At 47.6% G+C, this 18,408-nt stretch overlaps 1 protein-coding gene across 1 annotated transcript; it reads left to right on the forward strand.

Annotated features, from left to right (window-relative positions):
* Window positions 1-11,475: 11,475 nt before the first annotated feature.
* Window positions 11,476-13,219, forward strand: LOC123064518 (glycosyltransferase BC10). The gene is made up of 2 exons (XM_044487985.1): window positions 11,476-12,095; window positions 12,351-13,219. Exons 1-2 carry the CDS (start codon window positions 11,559-11,561, stop codon window positions 12,999-13,001), a joined length of 1,188 nt encoding a protein of 395 aa, XP_044343920.1. The 5' UTR covers window positions 11,476-11,558; the 3' UTR covers window positions 13,002-13,219.
* Window positions 13,220-18,408: the final 5,189 nt, after the last annotated feature.

Consider the following 18,408-nt stretch of genomic DNA (forward strand, 5'->3'; position numbering starts at 1 on the left):
ACAGGGGGTGTTTGGTTACAGGGATTAGACTAGAAAAAGTCCTTTTTAGTTCCTATGTAATCAAACATGAGAGACTTTTTCTACATGGACTAGAAAAAGACTCTATTGGAGGGTCTTTTTTCTTTAGTCCCTGGCCCACCAAAAAAGTCTAGTCCCTTGCAACCAAACATTCTCATAGTTGCATCGCACGGTGGGGTGTGTTTAGCTTTTGGGAGGGTACGATTTGGCTTGCATGGTTGGATAGAGAGGATTGACAGCTGGTAGCCAAAATATATTTAGTCAACTATGGATAGCCACTCCCGCAATTTACTCGCCTATCTCCTTTACTGTGATTCTCCGTCTCCTCGCCGTATGCTCGTGTTGTTGCCAAGTTTCCTCTAGCTATTGACCTTGAGGCTATCACATGGCTCACAATTAAGCAACGTCCGATGTCGGTCACCTTTATGTACACAAAACTGGAGTGTTCAGAAGTTCCAATATCCTTGCAGAATTTCAAAAATGTGAGGAAGCTAACATTCAATTAATAATCATACTCCATGCTTTTCGAGTTCGAAGTTAAGCTAATCCAAAACCTTTTCTGACCCCGCGCGACCTGTTTTCACGAAATTTGTCATTTTAGTTGCATTTAAGTACTTCCTTCATTTTTGTATACAAAGTCATAAACTCATTTTGCAAGTATCAAGATAAAATTTAATGTCTGCTTCATAAATTATCTTTGTCGTGTTAGTTGCGTTTGACTATCTAGCCGTACTTTTTAAATAGCAAGCTAGTGCTAACATGCATATAGAAGAAGGATGAATTAACTCGCCGCCGTCAAAGGTCTTCCCCCCGTTGCCACCACGGTCCTCCTCCTCTCCCCTGTTTGAAGGCCTCATCGACGGCAAGAGGAGCATGGACCCGTCCACTTCATTTATTTTCCTCAGTGTTTGTTTCCTTGGCGACATCGATGAGGTGGTGGCGGCGACAACGTGTTGGAATAAGATTTCTTTGTCCCCACTCTGCCTCAATGGCGTATGATCTGGCATAGACGCGTGGCGTGTGAGAGTTTGTGTCGTCAAATCTATCGGTGACAATATGTTAATCCCCGATTGTCGTGCGGGTGAGGCGGCTTATGTGATGTCGGCATTCATGAAGCTACAACTCTAGGGACGGCACCACGTTAGCGCATGACTGAGCACAACATTGTCCAACACATGGTCAAAAAAGCCTATATACAGAAATTTAGCAACAGCGCGGGTCAAAAAAGAGCGCTAGTGCTAGATAGCAGTAGCGATTGAGGAGAAACCGCGCTGCAGATACAACCTTAGCAGCAGCGCGTGTAGTGCCAAAAGCGCTACTACTAATCAGGACCGGTCCTGAGATTTTGGGGGCCCGGGGCGGAACAAAAACTCGGGGCCCCTTAATATAATCATCATAATCATAACAATAATAATCAGTTTCGTAAACACTTTGGGATTTGTGTCACTGCAATCTCGCGAGTAACCCAAAAATTTATATGATGGCCTATGGAGGAAGTAAGTAAAGGTGTGTGTGTCTAACGGCCTATCACAAGACATAGTTGTAAAGGCAAAACCGTGGTCAGTGTTCTGATGTAGTACTACACTAACAATAAGCACATTATATGTTTGAGGTAATCAATGATTCAGACATGTCACATTTGACTCCAGAAAAACTTGCATTCGTTATGCGGAGTAGCCCTATTAGACGAACTAACGGTAAGATCGTATAAATAACAATATTGAAAACTTAATTTAGAATCATGAGCAAATCTATATAAATGATATAAAAAATATTCTTTCATATCTTCAAAATCAAATCAGAACTATTGTGATAGTTCACCTAAAAATTAATAAATCGGGAGTTAATTACCTTATTTAGTGGGTGATTGCATAGTTCGTCTGAAAATTACTCGCCAAAATCAGTATCCAGAACACCACTCTTCGTCCTTGGTCTCTTTGAGATCTAGACCACAGGAACAAAGTATCAAACTGCAGAAACTAATCGTTAACGATACTTGCGGAACACACTTCGGCCGGCCAGCAACCGCCCACATCCACAGGTGACACGCCCAGCGCCGGTGTGCAGACGCCACACCCCCGAGCGCAACCATATTCCTTGCAATCTGGACCTCATCCTCGAGCAAAGCTGGGTATATCTGCCGCGATTAGGGCGCGAGGCGAAAAAGACGAGGCGTTCTAGGTTTGTGGCTCCAAGCTGCCGGATCCTGATTGATTCCTTTTTTTCTGCGAATAGGATCCTGATTGATTCCTTTTTTTCTGCGAATAGGATCCTGATTGATTCGTGCCTTATGCCGATGCATTAGACGCTCCAGCTACGTTGCCGCTACTTGGGCCTGTCTAATGTAGAAGCATATACACCGAGACGACGTTGCGTGACCTGCGAATAGTTCTTTGGCTACCTACTACGTACAGGCCGGGAGGGGGGCCCTGGATTTCGGGGGCCCGGGGCGACCGCCCCCCTGCCCCCCCCCCCCCCCCCCCCCCCCATAGGATACGCATAGCAGTAGCGGGCTTGGAAGAAGCACGCTGCCGCTAGAGTATAAGTAGTAGCACATTTCCTACGAAGAGCGCTACTACTAATAGAAACAAGATAAGATGAAAAACAAATAGAAAAGTAAATGAAAATGAAAGAAATAGAAAAAGAAGAAAGGAAAAAATAAAATATAAAGCATAATAATTGAAAAAGCGAAAAAACGGAGGAAGGCATAGCAGTAGCGTGTGTTTGTAAGAGGCGCTATAGCTAACATAGCTGCATCGCGTGTCCTAGACCCCCGCTATAGAAATAGAAAAGAAATAAAAAGTGGAAGAAAATTACATAGCTATAACAGCAGCGCGTTTTGTAAAAACCGCTGTAGCTATCTTAGCTATAGCGCGTTTTGCGAAACGCGCTACCGCTAATTTTGACTTAACCAAAAAACCGTTTCCCCCCAGCCACCACTTCTCTCCCAAATCCCTCGACCCACCCCGCCGCCGTCTCCCCGATTCGCCGTCGCCCAACTTCGCCGCCGTCTCCTGCCGACGTCGACGCCACCAGAGCCATGCGCCGTCGACGCCACCGGAGCCGCCCCCAACGCCACGGAGCCGCGTGGCCTCATCAATGCCACAGGAGCCGCCGTCGACGCCACCGGATCCTCCCTCGCCACAACTGCATCCCTCGCCGTCACCGGAGACGCCCCTGCCTCCCTCGCCAGCACTGCCTCCCTCGCCACCACTGCCTCCCTCGCCACCACCGGAGCCATCCTCTGTAAGCCCCCACCCCTCCTCTCTCTCTCATGCATAGGTTAGCTAGTTTAATTAGCTTAATTATCTAGGTTAGGGCAAAATTTTAGTTAGGGCTTTGACAGAGAAGTAGTTAGGTTAATTAGTTTAATTAGGTTAATTATCTAGGTTAGTGCAAAAATTAGTTAGGGCTTTGACAGAGAACTAGTCAGGTTAACTAGTTTAATTAGGTTAATTATCTAGGTTAATTAGTGCAAAAATTTATTTAGGGCTTTGACAAAGAACTAGCTGCATTAACTAGTTTAATTAGGTTAATTATGTAGGTAAACTAGATTAACTAACTAGGTTAAATAGGTAGGTTAATTAGGTTCGTTGGATTAACAAGCTAGGTTAAGTAGGTTGGCTAGTTTAGAGGAAAATGTTATTTTAGAGCATTAGGTCAGAAGGGTTAGAGAAATGGAGTTCCTTGCAATTTAATTGGGTTATGTCCTAGGCAGAGAAGGGTTAGAGATAATAATGTGTGTTTGTGTGAGAGAGAGGAATAGCTAGATCAACATAATTTGGGTTTTGTCCTAGGCAGAGAAGTGTTTAGTGAAGGAAAAGAATTTAGGAAAATTTTATTTTAAAGATGATCACTTCCTAGACTTTCATTGTTGATTATATCTTTTCATTGAAGTGGTCATGTTATATCTTTTCATTGAAGTGGTTCGATTGTGCCCAAGTGGCTTTGTTGTTTCCAGGGAATAATGCTGAGTGGCCTATGTTTTGCCGAAATGTTGATTCATTTCTGTTCCGGCAAATTTCAGGTTCTCGATTTGTCCACTTTTTAACAATGGTCATGCCGAAATTTTCCGTGAATTTTGGCATGACTTGTGCTACAAACTAGGACATATCGAGTGCCCGGGATTTGCCGCACCAGGAAGGAGTCAACATTCCTGCAAAACAATAGGCCTTTTTTATGTCATTATTTATTTTATTAGGTCTATAATTAATTGACTAGATTTAATCATAGGAAACATGGCTAGCAGCGATGAAGGACATGGTTCTGGTGATTGCGTCGACGCCTACCGGGGGCAGGCGAATTTTTTAGCCTTACCGACGATCAACCGATGTTGTTGCTGGGCCCACCGGTGGCATCGGGGACTGAGACCGACACGCAGACCGGTGCTGAGACTGAGACCGACGCTGAGACTCAGACCGGCATCGGGACCGGCGCTGAGACTGAGACCGGTGCTGCCTCGGGGAGCGGAGCCGGTGTAGAACCGGAAGCAAAGAGGCAACAGCTTCCTAACAAACTCAGGACTACTAGGCTGGTGGTCACGGAGGTGGACGACGACATTTTTGAGCCAAAGGCGCCCGAGGAAGCTCGCTCGTGCTACGGCAATCAAATAGGCTGCATCGTACGGACAGCCGCCACCATCAACGATGAGAAACTACAGAAGATAGAAAATATGAGGAGCTCCCTCCTAAAGAAGTTTCACCAGATATTCTTGTTCCCGGGCCGGAATGAGGATTATGAAGATCCAGACAAGGACCCGGCAATGAAGAAGATAAACAAACATGCCATGACCAAGTTTAGCGATGCGTTGGCCGCCTGGAAAACTCGAGTGAAAGCAAGGATCATCGACAAGAAGGAACCCTACTCCGAGATTGTAAAGGATAATCCGACAATCACGGAAGACCAGTTTCAAATATTCAAGGAGGCTTGCGAGGCCGAAGCTGCCAAAAACAAGTCTAAGTACATGAAGGGGCTTCAAGAGAAGAACATTGGGAGCCACCACCTCGGAAGCCGTGGTTACGGCGGAAAGAGGTCCAAATGGGCCAAGGAGGACGCGGAAGCCGCGAGTCTGGGCATCCCAGACCCCTTGGCGGATTTCACCGTCCCGCAGGAGCGTGACGTCCTGAGGGCCGACACCGTTGGGACCCAGTAAAGAAGGTTTACGAGACAACACCGGTCATTACGGAGTTCATGAGATTGCTGGTAATTTTAGTTTCTGATCAATTCGACTGCACACATTAGTCATATTTGTAAACGATCCTTGTGCCTTTTGCAGAGAGAGAAGCACCGGATTGCGGCCGAAAGCGACTCGCCGTCTGAGGCATTGGCGAGGCCCAAGTGGGACACTCCATTCAACCGGGCGTTGAACATATTGAAACAACAACCGGCGGATACTCGACCATCGTATGGACGTGTGCACGCTGTCGAAGACGGCGCCACATGGAAGAAATACTACCGTCAGACCACGGAGGAGAGAAAGGAAAGATGGAGGTTAACTGAAGAAAACATCGACAAGAAGGTTGAGATTGCGGTTGAGAAGAAATCATCTCAGACAGTCGCAACAACGGTAGCTGCCGCAAAATAGGTGGTTGCAGATTTGTCTACTTTCTTGGTGACGGGCGTTATCACTTGGACAAGGCAAAATCCAGAAAAAAAATGCAGAGGACTTTCCCCTTGCTGACTTCTTGGGAGCACCTGCTCCCGCACTGGCTCCCGCACCGGCTCCCGCACCGGACGTGCTCGGCGGTGCTTCATCTTTGGCTAAGCTCGACGCCCTCACGGTATCTGTCACACTGCCCCCCTTCAATATAAATGTATAATCTCTCGTTTTTGTTGCCTTTCGGATGTCTCACGTCGCAGACTTTTCTTTGCAGGCCGACGAAACCCCGTGCACCATATTGTACACCATCGGCGACCAGAAGGTGGACGTGGGGAAGGCGACGATAATGAAGCCGAAGGAACCATTGTTCCACAGCCGGCCGATCCCCCCGAACGTCTTCAAGGTTTCCGTGGCCAGTGTCGAACCGGGCCATGAGAATTTGCCTCCTCCAACACTACTGGTGGATGACGAGGAGATACTGCCGAGGCTTGGTGATTGTTGCAATGGGTGGGTCCTGTTGTGGCCAAAGAGTCTGCTTCGTCTGGAGGCGGTCGGGAGCACACCCACGAGCACGCAGCCTCAGCAAGGTATGAACATCAACACCCCACCTACCCAATTAGCGTCGGGTGTCGGGTTGGGTGATAGCGGACGGGGTAAGGAGGAGGCTCCATTAGTTGCTGATGATGTCGCTATGGATGAGGATGAGGACGACGGTGGCGCTGAACAGTATGTCTATACTGGCGCCTCCTTAGGGTTTGAGCGTCATGAGTCAGTGCCTGAATTGCCATCTCAACGTATTATGGACGACCTTCCGGTCGTAAAGAAGTCTAGGAAGAGAGCGAGGAAAGGCAAAAAAGTTGATTCTATGATCCAGCCGCCTCAGCAGCCTCGGCTTCAGGACCGTATAGATATCCCTGATGCGGATAAATGGCATATCCCCGGTCAACCAATCCTACCTGCAACACCGCTACAGGCCAGATTCGGCGATCTAAGGAGACTTCATGACGATGTGCTGCGGGTAGAGAAAGGCCTCATCTCCTTGACAGATCCAGGATACCCACTCTACGTGGTTAACGTTCCGCGGCAAAGGTCGTATGTCGACAGCTTCCCCGTGGATAAGTTCTTCCTCCGATTCGATTACATATTCGACATGTTTCACGTGAAGAAGCTGGATTTTACGTTTGTCCGCCTTTATGCCTTGCACATGAACTACATCATCGGGGTTGAGCAGATATCTCATATCTGTGTCGCTGACCCGTACTACATGCACGAGGGCTTCTTGGGAGTCTGCGCAGAGCACCGTGTATACGCGAGAGAATACATCGTCAATTTCATGCTCGCCAATAAGGACAAGGGGGCGATTCTCGTGCCTTATCATCCCGTGTAAGTCATCTGCGCTGTTATCCTTCCTTCGATTTCAATCTCATTTGCACGATGGAGGCTAAGTAATTTGAGGTGTACTTATTTTGCGCAGCGGCGGGCGCGCCGTCCTCATCATCCTATACCCCCAATTCTCCCACGCTCTTTACTTGGACTCGTTGAAGAACATTCACAAAAAGGATTACACCCACATCAAGGATGTTCTCGACAGTGCTATGTTTTACTACCAAGCAAGGGTTGGAGAGGTCAGGGACAAGAAGAGAAGGGGCGGCAGGGTCGCCTTCGCCCATAAGACCAACTTCTGCTACATCCAGCAACCGAGCGATTCTCTTAATGATGGATTCTATGTCCTACACCACATGCTGGAGTACAGACGGGATCACCAGAACCTTCGCATGTCACCTAGATCCGGCGATGCCCATATTCTGCAATGGGCAAAGGACGTAGGAGATATCGAGGATCATCGACTTCGAGCTGAGTTCTATCACATCCAGCGCGAACTTGCCCAAATCATCATGAAGGAGGACGTCAGAAAAACGGGGATGTTCTACGAAGAAGGACAAATGTCGTGGGAAGACGTCCGAACATGGGTAGCCTCTCAACGTCTCGACATGAAGCCTTTCACTATGCTCGGGGACTATCTCCCTGACCTCGATGGATGGCACGGCATGTTGGAGTGATTGTCGATATATGACAATGTGTCTGTTTAGTCCATACTTTCTGTATGACAAAACTTTGAGTTATGCACAGTGAAACTTTATTTATGATGTAATTAAACCGTCCTCCTCGACTAGCGAAGATCACTCTAGTTAGGGCATTTTGGGTACGATGAACTTTGTTATTTATGCTTATGATATGTTGTTTCTATTTTTGTCAAGTCTGTCTCTTTCTGTTGCTCAACTATATATGTTGCATATCATCGACTCATGTGACGATGCAGGTGCATAGATCATCGATGGTGAAGAAGTGCTACGCCAGGAGTATATATACGACGAGTGGCCGGAGTGTCAGGCCCAGGTGTTACCGGTTTCCGGTTTCCGAGCGACAGGCAATAGTTAGTTTAGGTTCACGCTAATGCGAGAGAGGGATACGAACTCATGTACTCAAAGTGATAGCTCTTCTCGCGTATACCATTGTTTAGATGGATGACGATGTATTTGCAAGTAATCGAGGACTTATATCGCTATTTTCGAGATGATGGCGAGAGACCACTTTGTGTTGGATGATGATTATGATGAGACTATTTGTATGTATATGCTATGATTACATTTGTGGTCTCGCAGGCATTTGTATGTGTATCATGATGACATTTCTATATGCTAAAGATTCTTCTATAAAGCTTGTTCAAATACAAAACAAATATGCCAAAAAAAACAAAAAACTTGTTAAATTAGCAGTAGCGAGTGTATAAAAGTTGGCAGCAGCGCCGCGATAGCAGTAGCGCGTCGTTGCAAAGCGCGCTAGAGCTACTAGCAGTAGCGAGCTTCCAATAACCGCGCTGCTGCTACACTTGTGTAGCAGTAGCGTCGGTGACCACGCGCTACTGCTATGTGTTAGCTGTAGCGCCTTATTAGTAGCGCCCCTCCCCGCACTACTGATACACCTAAAACCCGCGTTGCTGCTAGCCTTTTCCCTAGTAGTCAGGTGTCAAAGTGTTTCATGTATATGTGGATTGGTGGGCATGGTTGAGGCGACACCGATGTGTCGCGCGACATGGCTTGGATGGCAGATGTTCAAGAGTGCAGGAGCCCTGTCAGATAACCTAGCTCAAACCTTGGTCAGTCTTTGAATTGTATGTCAGATGCAAGCCCAGATGAACCTAGCCCAGTGACCTATCCCAAGGGATAGTTTGAATTATATGTCGGAGTAGTGGCCTCGGATGTTGGTGCGACTTAGAGCATGGCCAATGTTGATCAAAGCTTGGTGCTAAACATTGTGGGGTGAGGTGCTCAGTTTTTTTTACTAGAACCAGTTATAATTGATGCACCAAGTCTAGAGAGCAGCGAAAATAAGAGGAGTGGTGAGGAAAATATATGGGCAGTGAAAATTACCGATGACAAGTGGGTCCCTTCATTCCTTTATGTAAGGTGTACTATTTTCAACACAGTAACCAAGGCACATAATTATAGACATGTTAGGACGAAATTACCCTTGGCAAATTTGTAGGTTAGTAGCAAGTAAATCGATTGGTACAGGAAAGTAAGATACATGCAACCGATAGAGGGATAGTTTCCTTTTTTTGCTACAAGAAGAGATATAGACAATCAGGAGAGATATACTTTCCTTTTTCCTGGAGGTCTAAAAAAGGAATTATGACATTCTGAAATTTTATAAGAAAACAAATACACCTTATAAAAAGGAAGGAGGGTGTAGTTGCTAAGAAAAGAGTACATTGGACAATTATTTTTGTTTCTTTCGGCTCAATCTACTTTTCAATTTGGGTGTGGTTAGGTCTCAGTCGACTGAGACTTAACCAAGTTTCAGTCAAGTGATATAGTATAAGAAGAAAAAAGAAAAAACTAACAAGAAATTTTTTGTACGAATCTTCATACAAAATCGAAGGACCATAGCATTGACTGAGACATAATAAACTGTCAGTCGATTGAGACTTAGCAAAATTATTTCAATTCTATAGAGCCAAACACATTGACCCCTTTTCGCCCAAGTGTCGTGTCCAAGGGGGTGTGGCGCCAATGCGGCTTGTGGTGCAAGCAGTCGATGCCGGGACTATGATAGTAGTCCCTCCGTTTTTACCTAGTCCGTGTATTAGCTTTGATCAATGTCAAGCTTTGTAAACTTTGACAAAATTTATAAAAAATATTTTAATATATACAATAACAAATCAATACCATTAGATTTATTACCAAATGAACTTTCACATCATATAGATGTGTTATGATAAATGTTTATATTCTTTTTTATAAACTTGATCGAACTTTACGAAGTTTGACTTCAGTCAAATCTAATAATCTAATATGTAAAGTAAATGAAAAAGGAAGAAGTATCAGCGGGCGTGCAACGACGTGTATCTGAAAGTCACGGCAGCCAAATGTTGTTGCGCTCCGTATCTTGTTTAGCTAGGCGGCTCGAGCTTGTCATGTGGGTTTTCAATTCGGACGGCGACGAGTGAGTTTGTGAGGTTACCGATGTGGTTGGTTTTTGATGATGAATGATGTTCCCTTATGAACTTTATCGGTTCTTTTCTGCTCAATTAGTAGTCAGAGCTCCTTGTTGTTTCTAGCTTTTTGCGGGCGTACGATTTGGATCGCCTGGTTCGATAGAGCCAAAATATATATTTAGTCAACTAGGGATAGCCACTCCCGCAATTTACTTGCACGTCTCCTTTGCCGTGATCTTCCGTCTCCTCGCTGTTTGCTTGTGTTATTTTCAAGTTTCATCTAGCTATTGACCTTGTGCTATAAAATGTGTCACGTTTAAGCAACGCCCGACCTCGGTTATAATGATGTGCAGATAACTAAACGCACCTTTATAGCAAACAGGCGCAAAGAGATCCCGGTTATAATGATTTCCGTTTTAATTCTTTGGCGGTGAGATTCAAATTATATACGATGGCTTGACCCAGAGGAATGGTTGCGTAGTGATGGCGGTCACATCGCATGTAGCTGTTGGGATCGTGGAAAAGTGGCGGCGACAACACATGAGCGACTTCGATGATGGTGATACTCGAGCACCCAGTCTTGAGCTCCAGGGTGAAAGCCTAGGTCAGACCCGAGTGGTTATACCTGGCAGTGGCAATGTTTTTTACGTTGTTACCTTGTTGAAGGCATTGCTTGGATAGGCTCGGACTGATTCTTCAGGGTGAAAACCTAGATTCTGGCCTTGTGGTTGGATCCGGTGACGATGGTAACTGAGTGTCGCTCCCTTCCTGAAGGCGTTGCTGTTGAAGAACCTCGTTGTCCATGTGGTGTCAAGAGATGGTTGGTGCGGATATGGTCATGGTTGTGTGCCGATCACAAGTCTGATCACTTTGGGGTTTTTTCCTCGCCTTCACATAGCTTTGGTTTTCTATGACTTTGCTTGTTGTCGGTGTTTTTTCGTGTCTGTGAGTTGGTGTAGGTTATGTACATCCTAGCTATGCAGAGGCCGGGTGTGCGTTTATTGTGTTATGTCTCTTCTTGATGCTTCATTTTGAGCTAATAAAATTCACCCTTTGTCGAAAAAATTCTTGAAGGATATGCAAAATGTGCTTTTGCTAACATCCGATTGATAATCATGCATACTCCATACCTTCGAGCTCGAAGTTGAAGCGGAATCGTACTCCAATTTGAGAACCTTTTCAGACTTGCACGAGCCAATTTCAAGAAATTTATCGTTTTAGCACTATGCAAGTCCAATTCCGCAAATCTTCGTGTTTAGTTGATTTTAAGCTACCACCTTTTTCAAGAGCAAGCTAGTACTAACATGCATATAAACGAAGGCTGAATTCAACGTCGCATGTCAGCGCAGTACTAGTGGTCTAATCGTTCGAAGCATAGCCAACTGGAAGGAGCATCAACTTCTCGGTAGCTTACACGCATGCTCCAAGCCTAGCGATTAGGCCATGAAGAAGCCCATGGCGGCCGGCAGCGGCCGCGTGAACGTGGTGCCTATGCTGCTCGTCTTCTGCTTGGCATACGTGCTAGGCTTGGTCTCCAACGTCACCTTCGACAACTTCTACGTCCACAACTTCCTGTCGCCATTGATGCTGCCTGCCTCTCGGCTGCAAACGCCACCGACAACGCCAGAAGCTGTACCATGCATCCTGCCTCCGTCGTTGCCCCCTCCCGAGCCGACCCCGCCGTCATTGGAGAGACGGAGAATGGAGAGTGGCAGCGGCGCCTTGCACAACATGACCGACGAGGAGCTGATGTGGAGGGCGTCCATGGTGCCGAGGATCAAGAGCACGCCCAAGCACGGGATCGTTCCCAAGGTCGCCTTCCTGTTCCTGGTGAGGGGGGACGTGCCGCTGCGTCCCCTATGGGACAAGTTCTTCGAGGGCCATGAGGGGCTCTATTCCATCTACGTGCACACCAGCCCCGACTACACCGGCTCGCCGCCGCCTGACTCCCCGTTCTACGGCCGCATCATCCCGAGCCAGGTACGCGGCTAACACTTCACATTTGTCGTCCCCGTCGACCTCAACCGACGATGTCGATAGCCGACGGTGTGCATGTTAATGGTTTTAAATAGAGAGCTGTGGCGTTTACAGAAGGTCTTGCGTTAAGAAATTTTGATCTAAACACATAAATAAAGATTTTAAATAGCAATGCTATAGCGTTTAGAAGAGGTATGTCGTAAAGAGGCATGTCGTAAAGAGGCGTAGCGCGCTATTTATAACTATGGTATCATGCAGAGAACGAGCTGGGGAAATATCAACCTGATGGACGCGGAGCGGCGGCTGCTGGGAAACGCGCTGCTGGACGTTGCCAACGCGCGGTTCGCGCTGCTGTCCGAGTCGTGCATCCCCATCCTCGGCTTCCCGGTCCTGTACGCCTACCTCACCGGATCCAACACCAGCTTCGTCGATAGCTTCGACCGCCGGGACGGGCGCGCGCGGCACCGGGAATTCTTCGCCGAGCGGAACATCAGCCTGGCGCAGTGGCGCAAGGGCGCGCAGTGGTTCGAGATGGACCGCGCTTTCGCGCTTGAGGTGGTGTCCGACGAGACCTACTACGGCCCGGTGTTCCGGAACGGCAAGCACGGGGTCCGCAACCTGGAGGAGCACTATCCCATGACGCTGGCGAGCCTGCTGGGCTGGGGCAGCCGGAACGCCAACCGGACCGTCACCTACTCCGACTGGCGGCACCCGGTGGGGCAGCACCCAAAGAGCCACAACGGCAGCGAGGTCACGGAGGAGCTCTTCGAGGAGATGAGGCGGGGCTACGGCGACTGCTACTACAACGGCGGGGTGGCGGAGGTGTGCGCCGTGTTTGCGCGCAAGTTCAAGCCGGAGGCTCTCGACGCCCTGCTCGACCTCGCTCCCAAGTTGTTTGCCCCTGCCTGACAACTTGAGCTCGATCGTTTTCACTCGAGTAACCGATCGATCGATCTGCAACCCTGCGTATGTTCAACGGTTCAATAATCCCTTTTTTGGTGAAGCAACCAGTTAACGTTGACTGCAAGTGTAACACACGATCTTGCGGATGTGTATTACTGGTTTATTTGATTCTCAGGATTTTTGAAACATACTACGAAAAAATACATGATTAACAGTGTCGTATCCATTTGAGGGCTCCTTTGATTCAAAGGAATTTTGCAGGATTTCTGGAGGATTGAAATCCTTTGGACTTTTTTCTATGTTGATCATTTGATTCATAGGATTGGATCCCATAGAAATTTTCTCTATGGAATTTTTTATACTACATTTCATAGAGAATCTAACATCCACTCCAACATATTTTTATAATTTCTTTATTTTTCCTGTGGCATCAGACACGCATTGCAAATTCTATAGGATTCAAGTGGGCATGCCACTCCAACCCTATACTTTTCCTATTCCTACGTTTTCAAAATCCCACGAATCAAAGAGGCCCTGAACTTTACGAATCTTACATGACTGAACTTGTACTAAAACTTATTTCATCACACCACGGAAAAATCAAATTATACTTTTTTTTACATTGATGGATGTTGTTAAAATTTATGGGCTATAGTCCATTTTCTTGTACCCTTCGCCTTGTGCGTATTGCCAGGGCGATAAGGGATTTCTCGCCTCCGATCCCATCGGCGTCGCCACAGGGTGGCTTCCTCTTCTTTGGCCTTAGAGCCATGTAGGCACGATGGATCTCGGCTTTTGCCAGCGGGAGGGCTCCTGGTAGGATTATTGCACTCACCAGTGGATCATGCGAGTCTTTGCTTAATGGTATTTTTTTTCCTCCTGATAGGATTATTGCACTCACCAATTGAGTGCTCAGGTATTTGTTCTCATCTTTATGATGATGGTAATGAACTTTCCAGGCATGCAATATTTTCCAGTTATTTTAGCTTCTAACAGTATGTTGGCCGACTCTTCCTCCGTTAAGATATTTCTCTTCCTTGCTTTGGCTCCAAGTTCTACTCGCAAAAGCGAAACACTATCAGTTGAACTTTGATGGCCGCAGTCACGATTACTCTTTGTGCAATTTAATTAGGTTTAACAAAAAACTCAGTTCTTGCTGCTACATGATAGTTGCTATATTTTAATCACCCAATGCAATAGAGCCTAAATAGCTGGTAGATAATACATGAACTTTGCCTCAAAAAATTTAATTAGGTTTCTGAATTTGGTCAGATTCTCTACAGGTTTAGGCACTTCATTGTTGGTGACGCAATTTTTTGCACTGCTACTAATTGTACTATATGTTATTCATTAGTAGAGATATTGGCATAGGGATAACACATAATAAAAATGAGAATCATCATCACTCTCATAGATACATTACTATGTCCTTTTGTTTCCATTGAGACCAATTTTGTTTACTTGATTCATTTCGAGACAATCTTCTCTGATTTTTGGTGATACATAATGAACAACACATTTGAATGGGAGACATTGAGTGGACGAATTCAGTGGTTGGTGAGTTACAGGCCAATCCTGCCTCCCTGCACCCCACCAAATCTTATTCTTATGTTTTTTTTTCTCGCCAGATATTAATTCTCGGTATTCGCCTTGCCTAATTTGTTTCTTTCTTGTTCCCGGAGTTCTTACTTACTACTCCCTCCGTTCATAAAAAAGTGATGGAGGGACTATATATGTTCCTTGCTGATGTAATAGATTAGTTGGTTTTGATCAAAATCAAATGGGATTCATCTAGGTTTGAGAAAAATGATGCAAGACAACGAGGAAGGTCTTGATCAGCCGACGGACGTGGCAGCTGCTGCGGCTGGTGGTGATCTGGGTGTGCATGGGGGTAGCGCGGTCCTCCTGCTGGTCAAGACAGTGCAACACAGCAGCGTCGACCTCGGCGGCAGGCTCAACCACTGGCTGCACTACGGCATGCAAGAATTCTGAGTCGACGAGATACCAGCATTCTGCTTCCACCCCCCTCGAGTAGGCAATGATGAAGGTGAGTGTCGGCTCGGTGGGGTCGGCGGAGGGCGTTAGTTCAACGTGTAGATGAACTGCAGCGACAAGTCTAGAGTCTGCAATACAGCGACATGATGAACAGGAGCATCTGGTAGATATAGTGTTAAGATTGTTTGTTTATTTGCTGAATTTGGACAAGCCATCGTATGTAATGCATCAGCTGTACATATATGTGTGTTGTCAATCAAAGCTCAAATTCAATGAAAAGTGTGGCACCCTACCTCGCACCGCACAAACTTCCTTTCAGGAAGCGAAGCGCCATTGGATGACGCCCCAACCACTAGTTAAGATAAAAGAGGATGGTATACCTGTCGTGGTACTAAGTCTGACATTAAAAATAGGAGGTACGTATGAGGAGGCAATGCCCTAGCTACGGCGAGGATGCACACACGAGTTTACGAGTTCAGGCCCCTCTCAGAGGAGGTAAAAGCCCTACGTCTCGGTGCCCTGAGGCGGTCGACTGGAATATGGTGTGTGTGTGTTATAAGGGGTGCGAATCCTTGTCCCAGAGGAGGGGGGTGGCTTATATAGAGTACGCCAGAACCCCAGCCCACCTCCATTACAGGGGTTCAATGTACATTAAGACAGAGCGTTACTGGTAACGCCAGCTATAAAGTGTATTTAATGACCTTAAACACTACGGAGTGAACGCCTGACCGTTGCCGTCCTTAGTGACTCCTGGTCTCCTGTGGGTCGAGTGGTCTTCTGTATAGTCGAGTGACCGGGTCTTAGTCGAGCGAGTGTAGGAGCGAGGGGTATCCGAGTGAGATGATTGGTCGAGTGGATTGCACTCGACTACCTCAATTGATACCCTCTGCTGCTCTTTGAATGTCTTTTCTTCTAGGGTAGTGACCTTGGGTGGGGTGTATAGGTCAGGCATATGACCCTACCCTAGGTCTATATCATCATCTTTAGCCCCCGAATGGATTGAGGACCGAGTGAAAAGAAGGTTGACGTTGGTCCAGCCTTGGCTCTCGTGCTTCACAAGTATCCATGCTGGATTGGAGGCTTATGCTGAAGCTTCGGCTTCGTTTCAGTCGCCTTGATCGATTCAGAAGTTGTTGAGTGTAATCATGTTGTTACTTGTCGAGTGTTGCTTCGATGCGAAATCTTCGGCGCGATTGGTTACTGCGGATCTCGGATCTCATGGGATTCGAAAATTTGGGGAAGCGCGCGAGGCGGGGCGTGCCGAAGTAAGCGGGGCGGATAGACAGTATCCGGCGTGCGACTGTTGCGGGATTTGACAGATTGCACGGGCCCACTCGTCAGCCACTCGGAAGTGGGTCCTCAAAAGGCATCGGGGCCGAGGCGTCTGCACTATGCGCCCTCAATCCCCTTCTTCTTTCTCCGCCTCCGCTGCATCTTCCTCCGCTCTCGACGTCGCCGCCCCGCTAGCGCGCCGCCTGCCACCATGGTGAAGGAGAAGACGGTGGTGCTGAAGCACGCGAAAAAGGTGACGGGTGCGGCGAAAGGCAAGAAGACGAATCAGGGATCGTCGTCGAGGTCTGCGCTGTCGCTGGGTTGGATCCAGGGATATTGGATCCGATCTTCGCTTCGGCAAGAGGATCTCGAAGAGCTGGCGACCTCCGGTTTGATCGTTGTCGGGGCCGCGAGATTGCCGGAGGGGGAGACGGAGCCTCAGCCGCGGTCGGGTGAGTGTATCCTGCTTGCTACCCATGTCGACCGTGGCTTTTCTCTTCCTCCGCATCCTTTCTTCCGGGGCTTCTTGAACTTTTTCGGTGCTCAGCTCCACCACTTCTCCCCCAACACCATCACGTACCTCGCCGCGTTTGTGTCCATGTGTCAGAATTTCCTGGGTTGTCGACCGCACTGGGGTCTCTTCAAACACATCTTCGCAGTTCGCTCCCAGGCTGTGAAGAAAGCAAATTTGAGTGACGAGAGGACGCACGTGATCCAGATGTGCGGGGGTCTAGGGATTCAGATGAGGAAGAGGAGTGCTTTCCCTCCCATGACACTTCCCGAGTCAGTCAGGGGTTGGCAATCGACCTGGTTCAATTGCTAGGATATTGCGACTCCTGGTTAGTCGACCGGTCTTCCCCCTTTTTCCCTAGATCGTGCCCAACAACCTTCCTCACTGAAAGTGACTGCTGCGGAGAGGGTGGAAACGAACATGTTGGTCGAGAGAGTGGTCCAGTTGGTCCGTCGGGGTGTAACTGGCATGGATCTATTGCAGGTGTTTCTTAGTCGATGCATCCAGCCGCTCCAAGCTCGTGACTACTCAATGTGGATGTATTTGGGAGTCAACGACACCGCCCGAGTTCACCCAGAGGAGGTTACGTATGAGACGGTGGCCCTGTGGCTGAAGGGCATTACAGGAAACAAGGACAACCCCAGGAGAGCCAGGAGAGTCGATACATTCGACACCAACAACCAGCCAGACAAGGTCTGATTTTCGCTATCAAGTGTACTTCAGTCTGTCTTGCAACTGTTTCTGAATCTGACTAATATTTAATTGGCTTCTCGTCTTGTAGGTTTATACTAAAATGTAATCAATGCCCAACGGTGAACAAGCTCTGGAGCAAGACTAGGAGGGCGAGGACAGCGCAGAAGAGAGCGGCGACTGGCAATCTCCAGAAGATGACGATGAGGAAGAAAGTGATGAATCAGAAGACGAAGAGGTAGTCGACTCACCACCTTGCTCGGAGCATTGATCCAAACAACTCCAAGATCCAGCGGGCGGGCGTGGCAAGACCGTGGCTCCGAGTACCCAAGCACACAAGCGCACTCGTACTTCGACTCCGGAGCCAACGGAGAAGGTCGCCCCTTCGAAGCCTCGGAAGACCTTGCCCAAGATCAAGATGGATGTTCATGTTGCCTCTGGGTGAGTATTCTATCTTTCCGCGTTTTCTTCTACCAACTCATATTTCTGCTCTGACCGAGTGGATTATGAACTTTTTCAGTGCTGCAACTTCTGCGACTTCCATGGACATTGACAAGGCCCCAGGTGATGAGGAGACTGATGACGCGGCCACTTCCAAAGCTTGTATGCTCTGGCCATCTTGAATTTTTTTCTGCCGACTGGGTTGTTGGTCGATTGAACTCTTAAGGTTGTTTTTTGTTGCAGCTCCGCGGGACGTCATTGAACTTTCCGATGATGAAGAGGAAGTGCCTCTAAGAGAGAGGAGAAGGAGGGGCAGGGCCTCAAGCGGGAGAACAACCGAGGGTCAGGTGCCTCAGTCGACATCAGTGCCTGAGACGGTGGTCTAGCGATCTGGAGATCTAGCTCGGGCCAATGTTACCTTTGCCAATCCACTGTCGACTGACCATCCCTCGGCATCGACTGTTCAGGTCTCTGGCGCTCCTGTACACCTCCATGCTTCAGACC

This window comes from Triticum aestivum, chromosome 3B (assembly GCF_018294505.1).
Source record: "Triticum aestivum cultivar Chinese Spring chromosome 3B, IWGSC CS RefSeq v2.1, whole genome shotgun sequence".
Classification (NCBI taxonomy): domain Eukaryota; kingdom Viridiplantae; phylum Streptophyta; class Magnoliopsida; order Poales; family Poaceae; genus Triticum; species Triticum aestivum.

What these genes read in the sequence shown, in the direction of transcription:
- LOC123064518 (XM_044487985.1), top strand. Translation starts at nt 11,559, where the DNA reads ATGAAGAAGCCCATGGCGGCCGGCAGCGGCCGCGTGAACGTGGTGCCT. An exon ending in GCCGCATCATCCCGAGCCAG is followed by an intron (nt 12,096 to 12,350) that starts GTACGCGGCTAA and finishes GGTATCATGCAG; the next exon opens with AGAACGAGCTGGGGAAATAT.